Raw genomic sequence first — 19,719 nt, forward strand, 5'->3', positions numbered from 1 at the left:
AGGGTGACGAAAAAGCTCTAGAAATGGATGGCAGTGATGGTTATACAACAATGTGAATGTACTTAATACTACTGAACTGTATCCCTGAAAAAAAAAAATGGCACATTTTATGGACATTTTACCACAATTAAAAAAAAGATAAATTAATTTAAAAATAAATGAAGGGACTTCCCTGGTGGTCCGGTGGCTAAGACTCCCCACTCCCAGTGCAGGAGCCTGGTCAGGGTTTAACCCCCGGTTAGGGAAGTGGATCCCACAGGTCACAACTAGAAATTCTCATGCTGCAACAAAGACCCGGTGCAGCCAGACAAATACATATTTTTAAAAATTAATGGAAAAATTAACAAAACTCACTTTAAAGCTTCTCAGCTATTTATGAAGAGCTCACCTGACTTAATTGAAATTCACTAGAATGTATTGAACAAAAAAATGTTATCACAGTAAAATTCCACATGTTAAGTCTCATAGGCTTAAAATATTTGGCTAGGTTTAAGAAATATGTGTTATGCAGGGAGGCAGTTCCGATGAATGTGTTGTAGCAGACAGTTTTTTTTTTTAAATGGTGTTAGACTTGAATTCATCTAGTTATTGTTTGAATGAGGGTGGGTGGGTAGAAGGATAACAAAATTACTGTTAGTGTTTCTTTCCTTAAGGAAAAAGATGTGAATCCCAGCCTTATTTCAGGGAATCCTTTGAAGCTATGATGGACGTAAGTCTAAATTAAATGTATGTATGTTTCATTATATTGCTCTTAAAAGACTACTGAGGTGGCAGTTTAATTCTTAAAAACAATAAAATGAAAGCATAAATACTAAAAAAAAATAAAAATAAAAATTAATGGAAAGCTGAAAGAAAGAAGAAAGCAAAGAAGACAGACGGGGAAGGAGCGAGGAAGGAAGGAAAACCATCAAAAGCTACGTGCCTCCTGCTCCTTTCGGACAAAGCCTGGGGGTGACAGAGGGCACGGAGGGCGGCTCCCAGGCCCGGCCCTGAGAGGGCCTCCGCCTCTCGTGTGACCCTGAGATCTGGGGGATGCTGACCCAGGTGGAATGCAAGACAGGGAAGCCTGCTGTATGAAGCAGCTCCACAGACACCCCCAGGGCAGTCTTTCTGCTCCGGGCTCAGGCATTCCAGTCTCTGCTTAGATGGGCACCCGCAGTCTTTCATTAGCACAAATTTCCCACCTCCTTAATTTTTTGGTCTTTCTCATGTTTTCTGCAGTTCACGCTTTTTCGTTTCTGATCTCTCCGGATCTTGCCCAGATCGAGTCCCCAGGCTCTGGGAGGCAGGGTGCCCGTTGTCCCGTCTGGGTGGCTGACCTCTACTACGGCACGTCACTAGCAAAACCAGACTTGCCTGCTTCGTAGTTTGCTTGAAGTCTGAGTGACTTACACTCACTGCTTCCTCCAGGGGGTTCACTGTCACAGCCTCAAATTAATCATTCTGTTTAAGCCCAGCTGCCTTTCTATAAATCTGTCTCTGTCCAATTTGTATGTTTTCTGGTATGGTCCCTGATCAAGGAGCAGAGGTCCTTTTCCAATTTAGCAGATGGGCTTATCGGTACGTGGTTATCAGTTTAAATCCTAAACTTAAAAATATACGAAGATGACTTGCTGCGTCTACTTTATCTGTAATTTCTTTTCGTAGGAAAAAAAAACAAAACTGTCACATGTACTTTATTTGCCATCCCTTCTGAAATATTTTATTTCTACTTTCTCTTTGCAATTTCCTAATTATTTTTCCTCAGTCCTTCCAAAATAGAGCCTTCAGTATCTGCTTTATTATCTCCGCTGTCATCAATTCTATTCCGCCCCCAGAATACAGCATTTCGTGCTTGTTTTCCTCAGTCTTTCTCACAAACACAAAAGATTCCTTCTGCTCCTCAGAGAACAGGCTCAGCTGGCACCAGATCTGCCAGCACACCTCCAGGCGCCTCCCTCCCTCCTCATAGTGTGAGACGTAAGCAGAGCTTCCCCTTCTCCCACTTGAGATTTACGGGGCAGGGTCCCACTTCAAGAGGAAATTTTATTCCTGTTGTCACTCTCATCTGTAGATGAATCCTATCTCATACTAGACTGATATTACACATTAAAAATATTTCTCTGGAACTCTAGAAGGAAAAATTCTACCAGAAGAGCCCCATGCTCTCGCACTTTGTGGGGGCAGGAGTCGTGACATTTAGACTCTGGTGAATTGAGGATGCTAAGATCCTGAAATGCTTCCTAAATTAGACTGATGTGAAAGCTAACCTTCCCTGCATTTTTAGCATGAAGTACTTTTTCCTAGGTTGAAATTTTTTAAATTCCAAAAGAGGTAATCCCTAAAATACACCCTTGGAAGTTTCTGAGTAACCAAAAAATTTCCTTCCCAGTGGATAACAGGATAATAGACTGTTTTCCTATGCTACTTGCTTCCACACATTTTTCCTATTGTGTCTATAGTCAGGCAGACCTAAGAAGCTGAGTTAGACACATACCATCACCATGGCTTTAGGATGGCAAAAAGGCCATGAGAAGCTGGTAAGGCTGGCTATTGTATTCAATGTTCCACTGAGCACGTGGATTATAAAAATATAAATGCGAGGCAGAAATTCTCTCCAAAGACCACTTTCCCACTTGTAAAAATGGAAATGCTTCCATAAAATACCAGGCAGAGGATCCCAGCGTGCCCTGCCCACATGATCAGCAGTAAACCCACCTGCGCCTTGTCTGGAGGGGCAGCCACCTACGGCCCCTCCTGTTGAGATGCTCTGGACTGTGGGAGCCTTCTGTAAGCAAGGCGACCTGCTGTGAGCAAGGCGCCCCTCTGTGAGCAAGGCTGGGGTGCAGAAGCTTGGAGACTGGCACACCGGGCCTCTGGAAAGAGCCAGTGCTGGGGGTGGGGGGCGTGGAGAGGTGTCAGTGCTGGCCAGAGTCTGGCGGGGAGTGGGGGGGGTCTGGTACAGTGAAGCAGCCCCCAGGCAGACACAGAGACACCACCAATGACAGGGCAGCGGGCAGGCTCAGCTCGCAGAGGGACTTGCACTCAGCATTGGGGGGCGAGGAACCGCCTCTGTGGCCCAGAGAGAGTAAACGAGTCACTGGACTGGGTCCAGGAGCAGAGGTGCCCTCCCTGGAGAGCCAAGAGACATCACAGGAAAAAGCAAGACTCTTGGAATGAAGGGGGATGTGAACTTGGGGCAAAACCTCAAAGCTTTACTGAGAGCCCAGTGGATGAGGGGAAAGACAGAATGGTTTCACAGGTGAGGCAGAAACACTTCAGGGTAATGTCTCATTTCAAAACTGGTTTTAGAAGGGTCAGAACTACACAGAACTATCTCATGCCCCCATAAAAGTCCACAGCGAACAGTGTACTTTGTATTTAAAAGGCACATGGATTGTTTAATTCTTTCCCAAGTTACTTCTGGGTAATAAAGTAAGCCCCTCAAACTGTCTGAGTGCAGGCCTCAGGTTTAGTGGCTATTTCATCTGAAATACAGAGTTCAGGTGGATTTAAGTCATTGTAAAGTGTAACACTTTACAGTAAGATCTTGAATCATTAACTGAAAATACTGCCCCAAAGGCGACACCACCACAGATGAGAAACATGCTCTGTGTGAGACTCAGGGACAGGGGGACTCGAGCCTGCAGAGACAGATGGCACCTCCTCCAGCAAATGCTTACATACTTATGCTAACGTTATGGGAAAACAGTTCTCTAGTTTCAGAGTGCTTCATGCCATCTACTCAGGCAACAGACCATGCCGCATTTTTAATTCATATGATCCGAGCAGGGTTTCGGTTTTTGTTTTTTGCTCTCGGATCGGCTTTATTTTTTTCCTAGCAGGTTTCTGTTTTATTAAATAGATTTTCTTTCCTAACACGCTCCGAGAGCCCCAGCAGCGACACAGACAGGACAGCTCCCATCTGTAAAGGTGACTCGAGGCCACAGTCACCGAACAGGGCTCACTGTTCTGAGGGTAACAGAGCCCCGTCAGCGGGTCAGCAGGGGTCGGGCCAGAAGAACTCTGCCACATTCTGGCTCAGGAAGAAGCTGAAGAGAACTCTGGGGGACGGAACACTCCAGGAGCCCTCCAACTAACAGGCAGTGGTGTTCATAAACCTTTGATAAAAAGGGCCGAAGATGAAACGAGGGTGGCTGGCTGGCCGTGAACGAGGAGCCAAGAGAAGGCAGGGCCAGGGCTGCCGTGACCACTGCCCCATAGAGGAGAGCTCTGGAGACATGATGGAAAGGGGTGAGGATGTAGAGGGGACCGCAGAGATGGAGCGTGTCACCCGAGGGGGACAGGAGCCAGCGCCGGCTGTCACCACAGACCCCAGGAAGGAGCCAGAGACGCCGTGGGTGCCGCAGACCTGCCAGCTCCCAGCGCCCATGACGAGAACCCACCTCTCGCACACGGCGGGCCGCACCTCACTGGCCACGGGGCCCAGGGACGAGCAGGGTTGCCGGGGGGGTGGCGCCACTGGGGCCGAGTCCAGGGAGGAGGCCCTGCGCTGGGGGCCGGGGGCCATGGTGTCCCCATCGCAGGGCCCAGGGCAGGCGCAGGGGGGACCCGGGGGCCCGCAGGACAGCTCGGCCCCCAGCTCGGCATCCAGCGTGGGTGAGGCCGGCGGTGATCCCCGCGGCTTGCGCTTGGTGGAGGCCCCGGACAGCAGCTTCAACAGCCCCTTTTTCTCTTTCTAAGAAAAAAAAAAAAGTGCATGGGTTGGAGACATGGTTCTGTTGGTAGAGTTTCAAGTTCAGATTTGAGCTTTCCAAAGGACCCCTGAGGGTGTCTGGGACTCCTGGTCCGGCTCCTGGGGCTGTGTGCTCAATGCCCTTTACCTCTCTGCGCAACGTCCACCCACCTGCGCATCTTCCCTGGTTCTGGACACTCAAGTGCTCATCACCAACCTCCATGGAGGTGGGATGAGCAGATAAAAAGGATGGGAAACCAAAATCCCACCAATTCACTTCCCAGGCTTGGCGAAGGCAAAGTAGACACTTTAGGACAAAATGGAAATTTCAGACGATAGCTTTAATTTCCTGAAATCTTCAATTCTTGTGTGCTATACTCAACTAACATAAACCCACTTGCATTTTAGTATCTTACTCCACAGCCATAGACCTGAGGCTTATCCCTCATAGGGGATGATGTCTTGATCAGGGTGAAGGGCTAAGTCATATTCACTCATCACTACGTTGATGAAATTTAACAAACTGATAATAACAGAAGTCAAACCGTATCTGTTGTGCAAATACTTCTTTAATTCAAAAACAGTCGTGTCCAACTCTTTACGACCCCATGGACTATAGCCAGGCTCCTCTGTTCATGGGATGCTCCAAGCAAGAATACTGGAGTGGGTTGCCATTTCCTTCTCCAGGGGATATTCCCCACCCAGGGATCAAATCTACGTCTCCTATATTTCAGGCGGATTCTTTACCAAACACAAGTACAAAATCTGAAAAAAGCCCATCAGTATAATAAAAACATTTTATGTGTCTTTTTGCAAGCAAGCGTATAAATGAGAATTACTCCCATCAACCTCAAGCCATAGAAGCCACCTCATGGGTCTTGGTCCCCTGTGGTCTTTTCCTTTTGGCCTTGCTCTGCTAGGAAACCAGATCTAGGGCTGGCTCTTCTCTGTGCCCAGACCCCAGGTGTCAATATTCTTCTGATGCCCAAAGTAATAACAACCATCATTTTAAGTTGCTTTACTAATGTGTCAACTGTGCCATCAAGTCCTCTGACTGAAAACATGGTCCGAAAATACAATAGTTGAGAGAAATAACCCTTTAGAATGCTCTCTAGGCAAACTAGGACTATTAAGATCCACTAACAGGGAAGGAGAACTATAAGCAGCCCTCAAGGAGAGAGAACACCGAGGAATTCTTCCTGAATACTGACTTAGTTCAAACTCAGTCAAATATCCCTTGGGCACGGTGGCGGGGGGTGGGGTAGGGGAGGATCCATAATAACAGAGTTCAGTTAGAGACAGTCTGGCAGAAGGAAACAAAGGTAACCATTTATCAGACGATCATCCCAGGTGGTCTGCACCACGGGCCCCATTTACCTAACGTGGCCCACAGCACTGCTAACCTGCAGGGCAGGGGCTCTTCCCATAGGGAACATCATTACAGAACGCTGAGCAGAGGTCCCTGAGCTATACATTAGGTCCTTATTAGTCATCTATTTATACGGTGGTGTGCACATATCGATCCCAATCTGTCTCTCCCTCTCTTACCTCCTGCTAACCATGTTTGTTTTCTACGTCTGCAACCCTACTCTGTGTTGTAAATAAGCTCGTTTGTGCCCTTTTTCTTTTTATATTCCACACGTAAGCAACATTATATGGTATTTGTCTGTGTCCGCCGCACTTCACTCAGTGTGACGATCTCTAGGTCTGTCGGTGTTGCTGCAAACGGCATTATTTTGTTCTTCCTTATGACTGCGTGATAGTCCAGTGTGTGCATGTACCACACCTCCTTGACCCACTCCTATGCTGACAGATACTCAGGCCGTTTCCACGTCTTGGCTGCTGTAAACAGTGCTGCTGTGAACAATGGGGTGCACGTATCTTTCTGAGTTATGGTTTCCTCTGGGTATATGCCCCGCAATGGGATTGCTGGGTCACATGGTTACTCTATTTTTCAATTTTTAAGGATCCTCCACACTGTTCTCTGCACTAGTCATCATATTTACATTCTCATAACAGTGTACAAGGGTTCCCTTTTCTTCACACCCACTCCAGCCTTCTCATTTGTAGACTTTTTGATAATGGCCATTCTGACCAATGTGAGGTGATATTAATACCTCACTGTAGTTTTTATTTGTATTTCTCTAGTAATTAGTGAGAATTGATTTTTAAAAGTTACAAGAAAATATATGCATGGCCTGAAATTCAGAAGGAAATCCTGAAGCTTCGGCTCCAAGCACACACTGTAAATCACCCCAGCAGGTGAAGGGGCAGAAGGACCCAATGATGAAGGCACTTACGTGATGCCCCAGGAAGTGATGATGATGTCCCAGGAAGTGGCAGAAAGGCCTCCACAAAAGGATCAGGAGAAGGGCCCCAAGAAGAACACACCATGGCTGTGGCAAGTCAAGATGCTGAAGGCCAGAATGAACTTAAACTCACAAAAATGCGAATGACCGAAAAAAGTAGGGGTGGGGTGTGTGCTGCTTTAAAGTTTTGTTGGGAACAAGAAAGACATGGATCTGGTGCCTGGGGTGGATGGTGGTCCTCAGATGCATGAAGAGTCCCTTTCAGACTAGACAGCAAGAACAAACCTTGGTAGGAGGGAAACAGGGGAGGAACTGGGATTCAGAGGTGAAACCACTCCTCCCGACAGGCTGATCCACCCCAGTGGACTGAGGAAATTAATAGCTGGAACACAACCCATCTCTGACACATCGAGGTGAATCTGGGACCAAGGTCAACTCAACATGCCAAAGAAAGACATGTGTGGTCCTCATTTTCATAGACGACCACAACAGCACTTGCAGACCACCTGGGAAATCCTAAAACAGGGTATCTGATGAAAGGCTGACTCAGAAAAGGAAGTGAGACCAAGGAAGTCTCCTCCATGAGATGCGGGCTAACAGGTTACAGCAGAAATGGTGAGGCGACTGGGGAACTGTTTGGATGGGAGAATGAGAGACAGCTGGATCTCATCCAGGCATCCGCCAAGCTCTCTCCGAGTGTCCTGGCAAGAGGATGGAGTGATGGGGGTGAAGTGACGCTCCTTGCACTAATCATGGGTCACTGAGTTTATAGCCATTGGGACAATCTCTTTAATGAATTGGGAACATTAAATGAGGTGGCAGATTTAGAAAGGGAAATTAGAAATCTGTGATATGAAGAATACGGGGGGAAAAACCCTCAAGAGTGAAGCCTTTAAGAAAAGACGATAACCCTGAACTCTTTGCAGGGATCATATAGAAAGGAGACCATCGTTTTCTATGCAGTCCCTCAAAGCACAGTGCGAGGGCTTGAAGTCACAGGGGGACAGGTGTGTGCTGACGGAACTTTCCAGGAGTTCGAGCTGCCTGAAGACAGTGTTGATGCTCCACAACAGGACACAGGGCCACAGGGCATCCTAGCAGAGGCCAGTGGCCACTTGTCAGGAGGGGGAATGAGCGGAGCAAACAGGTCACTGCTCTCTGCTTCTGGTGTCATCTCCCTCCAGCCCTGATCTTCCTTCCTCCCTTATAAGGAGATCCCTTTGCTTATTATATTGGGCTCACTCAGCTAATCCACTCGTCTTTAAACCTTTAATTGAATCACATCTGTAAGACCCCTTCTGCAACGTAAGGAAATGTATTATCAAATTTCAGGGATCAGGACATGGACCTCCTTGGGGGCCGTTATTCTCCCTAGCACAGGCATCCTGCAGATTCTATGAATCCTTCCTTTGGAAGCCTGGGCTCCAGAGCCCGATTCTCTGAGACAATGGCCCCTGATGCCTTGTCCTGGAACCTTCAGATCTAAGCTGTAAAGTAAGTTTACTTTCTGAAGATCCTGGCAGGGTTGACCACATGAGACTGAGTACAAGTTTAATGTAGTTAATCATAAACATTGAACTGATACCGATCTTTTGCAAAAGCACTCCTGTTAACTCAACAATTAAATATTAACTTTTTAGTAGGCTGTTAAGTTTATTTCCTTATAAAGCCCTGTTCACAGGCTCCCTGGTCATTTAAACAGAGCGATGTACATGACCGTGGAAGCAGGTGTGATCCCACAGCTTCCCAGAGCTGGCGAGCGGTCTGGGGGGCATGCATGAGCAGAGTGGAAGCCACGCCCGCAGCATGACTACCAGAGCCTGCTGCATGCTGCTCTCTCTGTGCATGTTTAACCACCACACATGCCTCTGTCTACAACCCAACCACAGGTCAGTCTTTCAAACACAGCTTCCCACTTACAATTTCTTTGAAATTCAGGCCCAAAGGATCTTTTTTAATAAAAAAGATCAAATTAGAAATTAATTTCCCCCTATATCTAAAGTCAAGAGAAAAACTATCCACATCCACACAGATTATAATCAAATACAGTGCAGGAACAATGAATCCACAAGCAACATTTCGGATCAACAGTTTCAACTCCTTCATATCCTAAGTGCGTTTCTGCAGAACAGTTAACCAGAAGCAAAGCTCACTCACCGGGAGGAGTTCAGGGCAGTGAGGGGGTAGGGGAGTGAGCAGCTAGGGAATAAGCCCCAGAGCTGAATGGAACCCCACCTCCCCATACCGCGAGCGGGTCAGCCGTCGCCTGGGCTCACCTTGCCGTCCTTGTCTGGCCTGGCTGCCGAGCCACTGTCAGGAGAGGTGGGTGTCCCCGGGAGCAGGGTCGCAGGGCGGCTGCTGGGCTCGGGCTCCAGGGAAGCAGCAGGGATGCTCGCTGGGGCTGTGGCGCAGGCCAGGGGGCCTCCAACCCGGCCCAGGCCGCTGGCAGCCGCATGGGCAGGGGGGCCCAGCGGGGCTGGGGGCTGCGGTGACACCAGAGGGTGGTGGGACTGCCCCGGGGTGCTCTGAACCTGGATGGGTGTCACGGCCGCCGTGGGACGCTCCTGGCTGTGCGCCGAGACTGGAAAAGAGAAGAGAGGAGGAAAGTGTGAGCTGGAGCCTCGCTGCTCACTGAGCCCTGCGCATGTCAAGGTGATGAGAAACCATGGTGGTATAGATGCTCTGACCCTCGAGGGGCCCCTGGACATCATCCCCTCCCTGATCCCAGGTCAGCGCCCCACTTTGTCCCACGACACAGTGTCTGCTGCCATGTCTGCCGAGCGACTGCAGGGTGACAACACCCAGGGGTGCAGGAGGCCCCCCGGGCTCTGGCCGAGGCACCACCCCCCACGCACCTGGCAGGGCAGAGCAGGCTGGCCCCAGTGCTGTTTCCTATTCTCCCTTTTCTCAGAACCTACCTTCCTCCTTTGGATTTTCGGATAGAACTGAACGTGTTTTCTCTATCACTGTTAACCAAGACCCCTGGGAGGTTTTAAACTCTTTGGGAAGAAGAAAGCTACTCTGTGTCTGAAACAGAGCGGTGACTAAGCTCATCCCAGCATGCAGACGGCAGTCCACGGGGGTGCGCCTCCACAGCAGTAGGACCCCAGATCGCTGGTCTCGACCACAGGAGTCACATTTTCAAGTACTATCGACATTCTCAGGACCCGCCTAGTAATAATTTCTTTCAGACCCGTGGTCTGGTGACCAGGCTTGGATTCACAACCTGAGCAGGCGAAGGCAAATGAAGCCAATGTAAAGTGATGGTGCTGAGGCTGTGCTGGGCCCGCTTCCTGTTATTCATTGTCTTCTCCCACCTCCCTCTGCCAGACTGTCCTAAAGTTCCACCTTGCTCTCAGACTGTCCCAAAGTTCCACCTTGCTCTCAGACTGTCTTAAAGTTCCACCTTGCTCTCAGACTGTCCTAAAGTTCCACCTTGCTCTCAGACTGTCTTAAAGTTCCACCTTGCTCTCAGACTGTCTTAAAGTTCCACCTTGCTCTCAGACTGTCCTAAAGTTCCACCTTGCTCTCTCAGACTGTCCTAAAGTTCCACCTTCCTCTCTCAGACTGTCCTAAAGTTCCACCTTGCTCTCTCAGACTGTCCTAAAGTTCCACCATCCTCAGACTGTCTTCACATCCTCGCAGCCTCTGGTGCAGGTCTGAGGCTGCTCAGGCCCCTCTCCCGGGGCCTCGGCCCAGCGCCCACCTGTCCTTGCAGCGCTCCGGGCCTGGTTGACAGTCATCTGTCCGGACACGTGCAGCAGGACCTTAGCCTGGGGGCTCGTCTGGACGTGAGCTGCCGACACCACGGCTGTGGGGACCCCGGGACCGCCAGCCACGCCGTTCCCCGGGGGCTTCTGGGCAGGCCCGCCTGTAGAGGGAGGGTTGGCCGGGACCCCCCCGCGACTTGCTGGGCCAGTTGTCAACATGGGGACTTTGCCTTGGGAAGCACTGGTCACGGCCCTGCTGAGACAGAAACCCAGTCCGTCAGCAAGAGGGAGAGAGGACGACCAACACCAAAGAAAATGGCGCAGGGCTTTAAGACGTAACCCTGTAGAATGCAGTTATCTGACCAAAGGTAAGAACAACACACTCAAGGAACAGCGGCCCCGAGGCGGAGAAAGCTCTGGAAACCTCTTCTGAGGGGAGAAAGATCACACAGCACTCTGCTGGTGACACAGCTCCTCGGCTCGGCTCCCCTCTGGAGGTAACTCTCCCCTGGGCCTCCAGGGCCTGCACGCTTCCTCTCCGGCCTGTCAGAGCAGTGCCTAGGCTGTCACAGCTGGGCTCACGTACGCCTTCTCTGTACCTGCCCCGTGTACACGCACGTGTGTGCGCACACTCTTGTCATGTCCCTCTGGCTCCCTCCACCCTACCTCCCCCTCACCTGCGTTTCAATCCTGTCATCCCGAGCAGCCTGGCCTCAGGCCCAGGACCTCGGGACTCTCCTGTTTCAGGTGTATTTCCTCTATGACCCTTGATTACAAAACATGACGTGGAGTTTTTTTAGTCAATTCCCAGTGAAATACTCCTGACTCAGTACAAGTTCCCTGACAGCAGGGCCGCGGGCAATGGTTGTTCCCCACCCTTCCTGATGTGCAGTTACAGTGGCACAGCTGGCCCTCAACAAATATTTACCGGCTGAATGTCATTAAATTAGGTTCGGTGTAGCTTCATGTAACATACTTGTTAATATCCTAAATTCATTTAAACAACAATTCTATAGATAGGAACTTTCTACCAAGCAGAAGGCTTCATTAACTCAAACCTCATTATCTACCGTGAGGAATAACAGAATCTTCCATCAGGAAGTGTCTCTCCAGAGACTTCTGATGGTTCGTGTTTGAGTCTTAGGAAAACGTTTTCTTCAGAAAGTCGACATGCGGTTGTTGCTTGGTTTATCTCCCTTGGTTGTTGTGGTTTTTGTTTGTTTGTTTTATCCCACCAGGGAAGACAGAGCTCCCATCTTCTGGGCTGTGAATGTAGATTTTAGCATAAGCCGACAAGGTTTACACTGATGAGAAATCTGCAAGTCTAATTGGAGCCAGTGTTCTGTCGCCATCTGCAATGACAGTGATCTTCACTGGATTAGGCTGCCAGCCAGCCTGAGGACTGAGACCGACATCTGACAGCATGTCAGTTCATTCAGCCACTTATTCAAAATCAGGGCCTTTGAAAAATGATTTAACACAATTAAGTTGGACCATTTATTAAAAGCCCAGTGGCCAAAACCCGGGGTTTTCTCAGCACTGACCCATCATAGGTCATCACGGTCATCCCAGAGCAAGCGTCCTCAGTGCCCAGAATGGGGACTATATTTAAATAAAGTGAACAGTGTATATCAACACACCCCAAGTGCTCGCTTCCGACTATCCTAGAACAGGTTTCTCAGCCTCGGTGACGTTTGGGGCCAGACAGCTCCCTTCTGCGAAGGCTGTGCCGTGCCCTGCAGGGTGGCGTGTGCATCCCTGGTTTCTATACACTGGCGGCGAGTAGCACCTGCTCCCCCATCGTGACGATCAGAAGCACGTCCAGACACTGCAAAAATCCCCTGGGGAGCAAAACTGCCCTCCCCTGAGAAGGGTGAGGGACTCATGTCATGTTAAAGGAGTTTCAGTTCTGATTGCATTCTAAAAAGTAATTGAGAATTCAGACGTAATCACCAAGCTATTGGAATACACACCTGGCTTTCAGCACCGCTTCACCGGGTGACCTCAAATTGTTTAACCTCTCCACCTCAACCTGCTCACCTGTTGAGTGGGGATCATAATAGCACATACACCAGGGAGCCGTTTGAGGACCTGGCATTAATATGCAGAACACAGAACTCTGTGTGCCAGGTGTCAGGTAAGCATCACATAACCAAGAGGATTAATAACATCACTTGTATTTATATTAAACAGCACAAATTTCCTAGCAAAAAAATACTGAAAACAGTGTAGTAGAGTCTTCTCACATGCGACTTAAAGCAAATAATTTAAAACCAGCACCTGTATTGGGAGAAACTTACAATGTCACATGTGAAGAGTAAGCTAAAATCTTAAGGATTAGAAGGGACTTTGGCAAATACAGGCAGAGACCTCTAAAATGCCGGCTGTGTAACACATAACTGTAACATGAGAAGGAACTGTGGATAGGCTGGAAATCATGGGAAAGGACAAAGCTTCTGTGTTCAGGGCTCAGAAAGCCACTTGCTCGGAGCCATACCTCGTGACGGGGGCCACGTAATTGCCAGGAAAAACCCCAATCTTGCTGGTGTGCATGGACGTCCCCTTGAACCAGCCATCCTGGCAGCGCTCGAACACAAGAAACATCTCTCCCTTCCTCAGCTCCAGCTCGTCCTCTTTCCGGGGAGTGTAAGGATAAATGGCAACATACCTAGAAGAGGAAAAAACATCTGACTTCAAGGTGAGGAACAGACATACCACACGATGTGCAGAACTCTTCTCTGGCATGAAGCCTTGAATGTTTTGTACAAAAGTAAACAGAAAGTAGAATCCTTTAATCTGTGGGCAGCCTCAATCACTGTCCACTGAACGGCAGCCATCCACTCTGAAAAGGCAGAAGCCGCGCGACTCAGAACCTCCCACCTGGCCCTCCCGGTGCAAAAGTGATGACCCCGCCAAACGGTACTTGTGGGTGTGGAGGAATTGATGCCACCCCCCAGTGTGCACACCTGCAGCAGGGCATCAGATGCCTACTGGGAAATTGGGCCTGCAGATAGCCCTCCTGAGACCTGGGAAGCAGCCTTGTCGAGGACATGTGGTCTAAAATCCCACTGGGAAGCTTGGCACACAGCCTCCCCGTGCACACTGAACCAGCAACGGGCAGCACCTGCATCTGTGGGCTCAGTTGGGGTAGACACTAAACTTGCGAGTCAGAGGCAAAGCAAGTCCAGATCACGGACAGAGCCCAACAGCCCATCTGCGCAGGTGACAGCCACCGACACAGGGAGAGCGGCGGCAACATGAACAGGCCCCAAGTGTTTCCTGGATCAGTGTGCACGGAGGGCCACCACCCGCAGGCTGCACTGGGCCATGGGCAGAATGGATGGAGCAACCCGACTCTGGACACTCACTGCTGGCACCACTGCACCTCCTCTAGGTCTGACCTGTGCGGGGCCCTCCCTGTCCCCTCACACCCTTACTTGGGGATGAAGGTGGGGACAAAGCCCGGGTAGCACTCGCAGAGGAAGGCCAAGAAGGCTCAGCCTTAGAGCATGAGTTTCCTAATCACAAACACAGTTGGCACCAGTCTGGCACCAGCTCCCCTCAGAAAAACCAGTTCTCTGCCTCTCTATTTGGGTTCGGTCCAGGGGCAGAAAGGACCCCTGCACTTACACGCTGGGGCGGGGCTGTGGCCGCGGGTGTGTGGTCTGGTCAGTGGGTCCAGCTGTGGGCCTGGGGCCCATCCCAGCGGCAGCAGCTACAGCAGTGCCCGTGGGGGTGGCCGCCTGGAGAGGGGGCGGGGGGAGAGGAGGATTCAGAGTCTGGAGAGAGAAAGAAAAAGAAGGAACAGATGACTTATTAACATCTCTTCCAGTAAGTGGGAGGGAAAAGGAATCAGAAACCCATTTAAAAAAAAGACATCGGTGGAATCTACAGAGTAGCACCTGCACACTATACCCAAGCCTCCTTTTAAAAGACTCCTCTCTATTCTCCTTCAAGGTCTTAGAGCCCCAGAAACCCTTCTAGCAAACAGGTAAGTAATCACAACTGGGAGGAGGGAAAGAAAAAAAATGACAAGATTGCATGCAATTTCAAGATTAATTGCACTTCTAAGCACAAACTAGGATCAGGATCCAAATGCCTTCTAAGGGGCAGCTCTGACAGCACAGGGCTTGCTGGGGCTGAATTTGCGATTGTTTCTGCAACCCGAAACGTCAACAAAGTAGCAGACAGTCCAGCTGCACTGTACACCATGCCCACAGAAGGAAATCTCGGATGTCACGCCCAAGAAGAAAATCTCCTTGGACATCTGGGCTTCTAAAACCACAAACAGCAGTGAGCCACAATCGTGGGGATATGCTTGCTGCTTTTGTTTACCCCTCTCTTGTTAGCTCTGCCGGCTTTTTAAGCTCAGGACTATCAAGGCTGGTAATCTTTAACAAGTATACCGCAAGCAGCTGCCGGTCCCTCTACGGGCTCTGCCCACAGGACTCCACACCTTCTCAGAATCAATGGAGCGCCTGCTACTTTCTAATCTACACAGCCCAGATCATTCTTTAGGGTCTGGATACTGAGCAAACAGGCACACACAGACTTGCCTGAACCCCTACCTCGCCCAGCTGCCCCAAATCTCTGAACCACTCGGTGTAAAACTTTATCAAAGGAGAAATAAAGAGGCTGAAGACTGCAACTTGGGCAGGGCACGTGGTGTCTCCATGTCAGAATAACAGAAGAAAAACCCCATGGTTTCTGAACACGGAGAACACCAACAGGTTTCTGTTGTCTGGAAAAACAATCTGACACTTCATCAGCAGTTACTTCATCTGCCTATTAAGTCACACGGTTCCAGAAACACCGCAGGAGAGAAGAACCCCAAATTTCTAGATGCGCACTGCAACTGTTGCGCACATTATGTTCCATTTTCCCACAATGGAGTCTGTCCCGCGGCCGAGGCAGGACAGACACGCTGACAGTGCTCCCAGGGCAGGCAAGGCCAGGCGGACAGTCACACAACAGGCTGCGCTGTGACTCCAGGAGGGCACACACGGGGCCTGGAGCCCTCATGACCCTTAATCAGGAAAAGGACGAGCACCTGAGCTGTGTATCTCAGGACAAAGTGGGAGGAACAAAGTTAACCCCGGTAGGAGACTTAGCGCACGTGACCCAGGTGGGCCTGGCTGGGCCACCGCACACAGCAGCACGGGAGCGGCCTGAGGTCACCACTGAGCTGTCTCCTCTGTGTCTCTCCAGGCCCCACCTTATAGCTGTGTGGCCGCAGATGCGCAGGTGACAAGTGGACAAAAGGAACTCAGGCCACCCAACCCTGGAAGGACTCAGAGTCAAGGGCCCACTCGGCTCTGAGGAGAATTCCACTGGCAAAGGGAAGAGAGGGAACCTGCACCTTCATGTCAGGACAGCCTGTACTCACTGGCTCTAGACAGAAGAAGGCAGGAAAAGAGAAGGAAACTATAGGCCCGATAAAAACATAGGCCACGTTACGTTAACAAAATGTAAGAAAAGGTCACGAGAGTCAGACCATAAAGAAAGCTGAGCGCAGAAGAACTGATGTTTTCCAGCTGTGGTGCTGAAGAAGACTCTTGAGAGTCCCTTTGACTGCAAGGATTTCAAACCAGACAATCCTAAAGGGAATCAACCCTGAATATTCACTGGAAGGACTGACGCTGAAGCTCCAATACTTTGGCCACCAGATGTGAGGAGCTGACTCACTGGAAAAGACCCTGATAGTGGGAAAGACTGAAGGCAGGAGAAGAAGGTAACAATGAGATGGTTGGATGACATCATCAACTCAATGGACGTGAATTTGAGCAAACTGCGGGAGATGGTGAAGGACAGGGAAGCCTGGCATGCTGCAGTGCATGGGGTCACAAAGAGTTGGACACGACTGAGTGACTGAACTGAAGAAAAGGTCATCTCCTATGGTTAGTAAGTACAGAAAGGAAATGTTTGGTGTGTATGAATTTTACAAAGCGTAAGTTAGACTCACTTGACATCTGGCATACCCCAGCACTGGTCTGCGAATCTTTGGGAGAACACACGTGTGTGTGTTTGTGTGTGTGTGTGTGTGTGTGTGTGTGTGTGTGTGTGTGTGTGTGTGTGTGTGTGTGTGTGTGCGTGCGTGTGCTGGAGGCTAAGCACACAGAGCAGACATCCCAACTGGATTCCCTGACATGGCTGTCCCATGAGGCTGGTCAGATGCCAAGGTCTGGGCATGTCCAGGGCTGGGCCGGCCAGCAGGCCCCACGGGTGCTGATGAACAGTCCACATTGAAAGACCCCGGGACAAAGATGCCCGGGAGGAACCTGCTGTGAGCTGTCCCACGGGAACCGCAGCCTCCCCCTCACCGGGGCCTTCTGCAGCTCCTGCTTCCACTGAGTCCTGTGGAAGGGCTGAGGCTCAGGAGGCTGTGGCCGGGCTTCCGGGATCCGACGCAGGGGACTGGCCGTGGCCCCATGGTTGCTGAGATGAGGTTCTGCTTGTGCTTCTGCAGATCCAGACCCTCTGCTACTGGCACTGGTGTTTGGAGACCACGAGGATGCTCCCTAAAATCATGGCTCGGGGGTCAGCCGATGGGGGACGGTCAGGCCCACCACATCCAGACTGTGTTCCCGACCCACTCATCTTGGGACAAGGAGGCAGCCCGGGGCTGTGTCAGAAACGCTGTGCAGACTCCAGTCCCCGCTCAGCCCCTGCAGGCCGCCCTCAGTTTCACTGCAAGAACAAAAGCATCCTGTCCAGGTGGTTGGCTCCAGGCTACCGCCAGGCCATGAGACAGTGAGCAAGAGTTCAAGGCTGTGCTGTGGGCCCCTCTTGGCTGGTGTCCTCTCCCCCCTCCCCTTCCTGCGACCAGCCCCAACAGGCCACATCGGCCAGGGGACAGTGAGGGAGAATCCAAGGCCGTGCTGGGGGCCCCTCCTCACTGGCGCCCCCTGCCCTCTCCCCTTCCAGCAACCAGTGCTGAGATGCCCAGGCGCTGAGCTACACGAGGTCTTAACTACTGGCCGCTGACCAGGAAAGTGCTCTGCTTGGAGCTTGGGGTTCTGGCTGTAAACGATCTGTCCTCTCTTTATTTAATTAACTTTTTTATTGGAGGATAGTTCATTTACAATGTTGTATCAGTTTCTTCCCCACAGCAGTGATTCAGCCTTACACAGACACATACCCACTCTCTTCCAGGCTACATTAAGGGTCCATTTTCTTCCCAACTGCCCTTTATGTGTGCACCCCCCTCTCTTCTGGGGTAGAAAGTGACTGGCAGTGTAAGACTCTGGGCATTTCTGGGTCCTCTGAGCAAAGACCATTAAACGCCCTCCAATTCCATCCTTCCTAAATATCCGATTCCAATGAATCCACTTTCAACCTCTGTAAACACTCTGCTTGTGCTGTGAACTCAGCTGCTCGGCCAGTAGACGGATGGTGGCTGGTCATCCCCTCGGGGAGTGCTGTCACTAATTCCTGCAGCATTAACCCCTGCACACAGCAGTGTGTGAGCAACTGAGTATCTTGCCTTTTTTAAACGATGAGTAGGAGGTAGAAAAATGGAAGCACTGATACTAGTGATTAAAAAAACACAGGCATCAGGATTCAGTAAAGTTAAGAAGATGGGAAGTGAGCTTTTGTCTCATCTGGATATCCAGTAGAATTAAGCCAGTCAGTCGTAGGCACAGCTACGAAAAAAAGAAAAAAAATGAAAGTACTTAAAATGCTAGAAACAGATGCTTGGAAGATGGTGTCTGAAGGGGAGGTGTAATTAAGGATCTGGTAATTAGGAAGATTAATTAATTCTCTCTGGGAATGGACCTCCTCTCACAGCTGTTGATACATGGCTGCAGCTCTGACACACGAGGAGAGGGTGCACGTGTGCTCCCGACTTGCAGAAATGATGCACGTGGCCACGTGCTGTCCACCGAGCTCTCAGCAACATGGCTCTGGCGCCCAGGAGTGGAGGCTCGGGGGCAGGCTCCGGTGGTCAGGGTCCACGCGGCTGTGGAGCCACACGCCACCTCGCCGTCCCCGTGCTTGGTGCCCAGCTCTGCCCACAGGACGCGCAGATGCTCAACATGTTCTTCGGCAATGAGAAAACCTCCTGTGCTTCCACCGCCCTCAGGACAGTCATACAGATCAGCAGACCCTGGTCCCCGAGATGCCGAGCCCCTCTCTGCGGTCACTGTGAAGTTGGTCCACATCCTGCCAATTCCAAAGGTGCCACTTCTGCCTCTCCAACTGCCAAGCGTGACGGTCCCGCCCCTACACGCAGGGCCCTGCCCTGACCCTCTGGACCCTCCACCACGGGCGACAGTGGCCAAGTACATCTTGGCTGTTCTGAGAAGCTGACATCATTTACTTTGAGGTACACACACACATAGACACGGTTTAGTTGTGCTTACACATGTTTAGAATGCAATCTGACTCCAAGTTCGCCACAAGCTGCGTGCGGCCTTCGCTGCCCCGGCTTCCCTGTGACATCTTGTGACTAAAACCTCCTGGCTGGCCCCGGGGGTCACCCTCCCTTGTTTCACAAGTCCCACTGCTGGTGTGCAGAGGACACAGGAGCAAGATCTGCACTCTCCTCCCCACAGAACCAGGCAGAAGAAAACCCGCCCTGCTGTGAATATAGTGGATGTGTGAATTACATGGAATACCAGTGTTGTTTCCAGTATTAGATATTTAACATTTTAACTATCACATGTGAGACAATTAGGCCAACACACTCACAATTTCATTCTGCATAAGAGATCAAACAGTTTTACCTTGTGAAACAGTGCTGGAAACATTGCTCGCTCCCTGGTCCAGCCATGGCCTCAGCACCTAAAACCCACACCAGGGAAAGGGTGGCTTCCTTCCCATCATGCCACCTGTTCTTGCTGTGACTGCACCCTAGGTCCTGGGAAGATCTCACACTTTACACAGGACACTCGCCAGGTTGATGGACGATTCAGAGGGCACCTGTTACAGAGATTTTCCCACTTAAACCTAACACATTGAATCCAGCACTCCTGCTTGCCGACTCTGGGCTCTGAGAGCCAGGCGTCTCCTGGGACAACAGGCC

At 50.5% G+C, this 19,719-nt stretch overlaps 1 protein-coding gene across 5 annotated transcripts in view; it reads right to left on the reverse strand.

The window, feature by feature from the left end:
• Positions 1-19,719, reverse strand: part of SH3RF1 (SH3 domain containing ring finger 1) — a 155,616-nt gene that overhangs the window by 6,166 nt on the left and 129,731 nt on the right. For 2 of the 5 annotated variants that reach the window (XM_019965752.2, XM_019965751.2), the window contains exons 7-11: positions 14,325-14,473; positions 13,192-13,362; positions 10,691-10,950; positions 9,261-9,565; positions 4,386-4,678 (exon numbers count right to left, since the gene is read on the reverse strand). In XM_019965752.2, the coding sequence (XP_019821311.2) occupies positions 4,386-4,678; positions 9,261-9,565; positions 10,691-10,950; positions 13,192-13,362; positions 14,325-14,473 (1,178 nt within the window). The remainder of the gene's footprint in view (positions 1-4,385; positions 4,679-9,260; positions 9,566-10,690; positions 10,951-13,191; positions 13,363-14,324; positions 14,474-19,719) is intronic. The other 3 variants (XM_019965755.2, XM_019965753.2, XM_019965756.2) reach the window with 3 other exon arrangements.

The sequence above is a fragment of the Bos indicus genome, chromosome 8 (genome assembly GCF_029378745.1).
Source record: "Bos indicus isolate NIAB-ARS_2022 breed Sahiwal x Tharparkar chromosome 8, NIAB-ARS_B.indTharparkar_mat_pri_1.0, whole genome shotgun sequence".
In the NCBI taxonomy this organism is placed as follows: Eukaryota; Metazoa; Chordata; class Mammalia; order Artiodactyla; family Bovidae; genus Bos; species Bos indicus.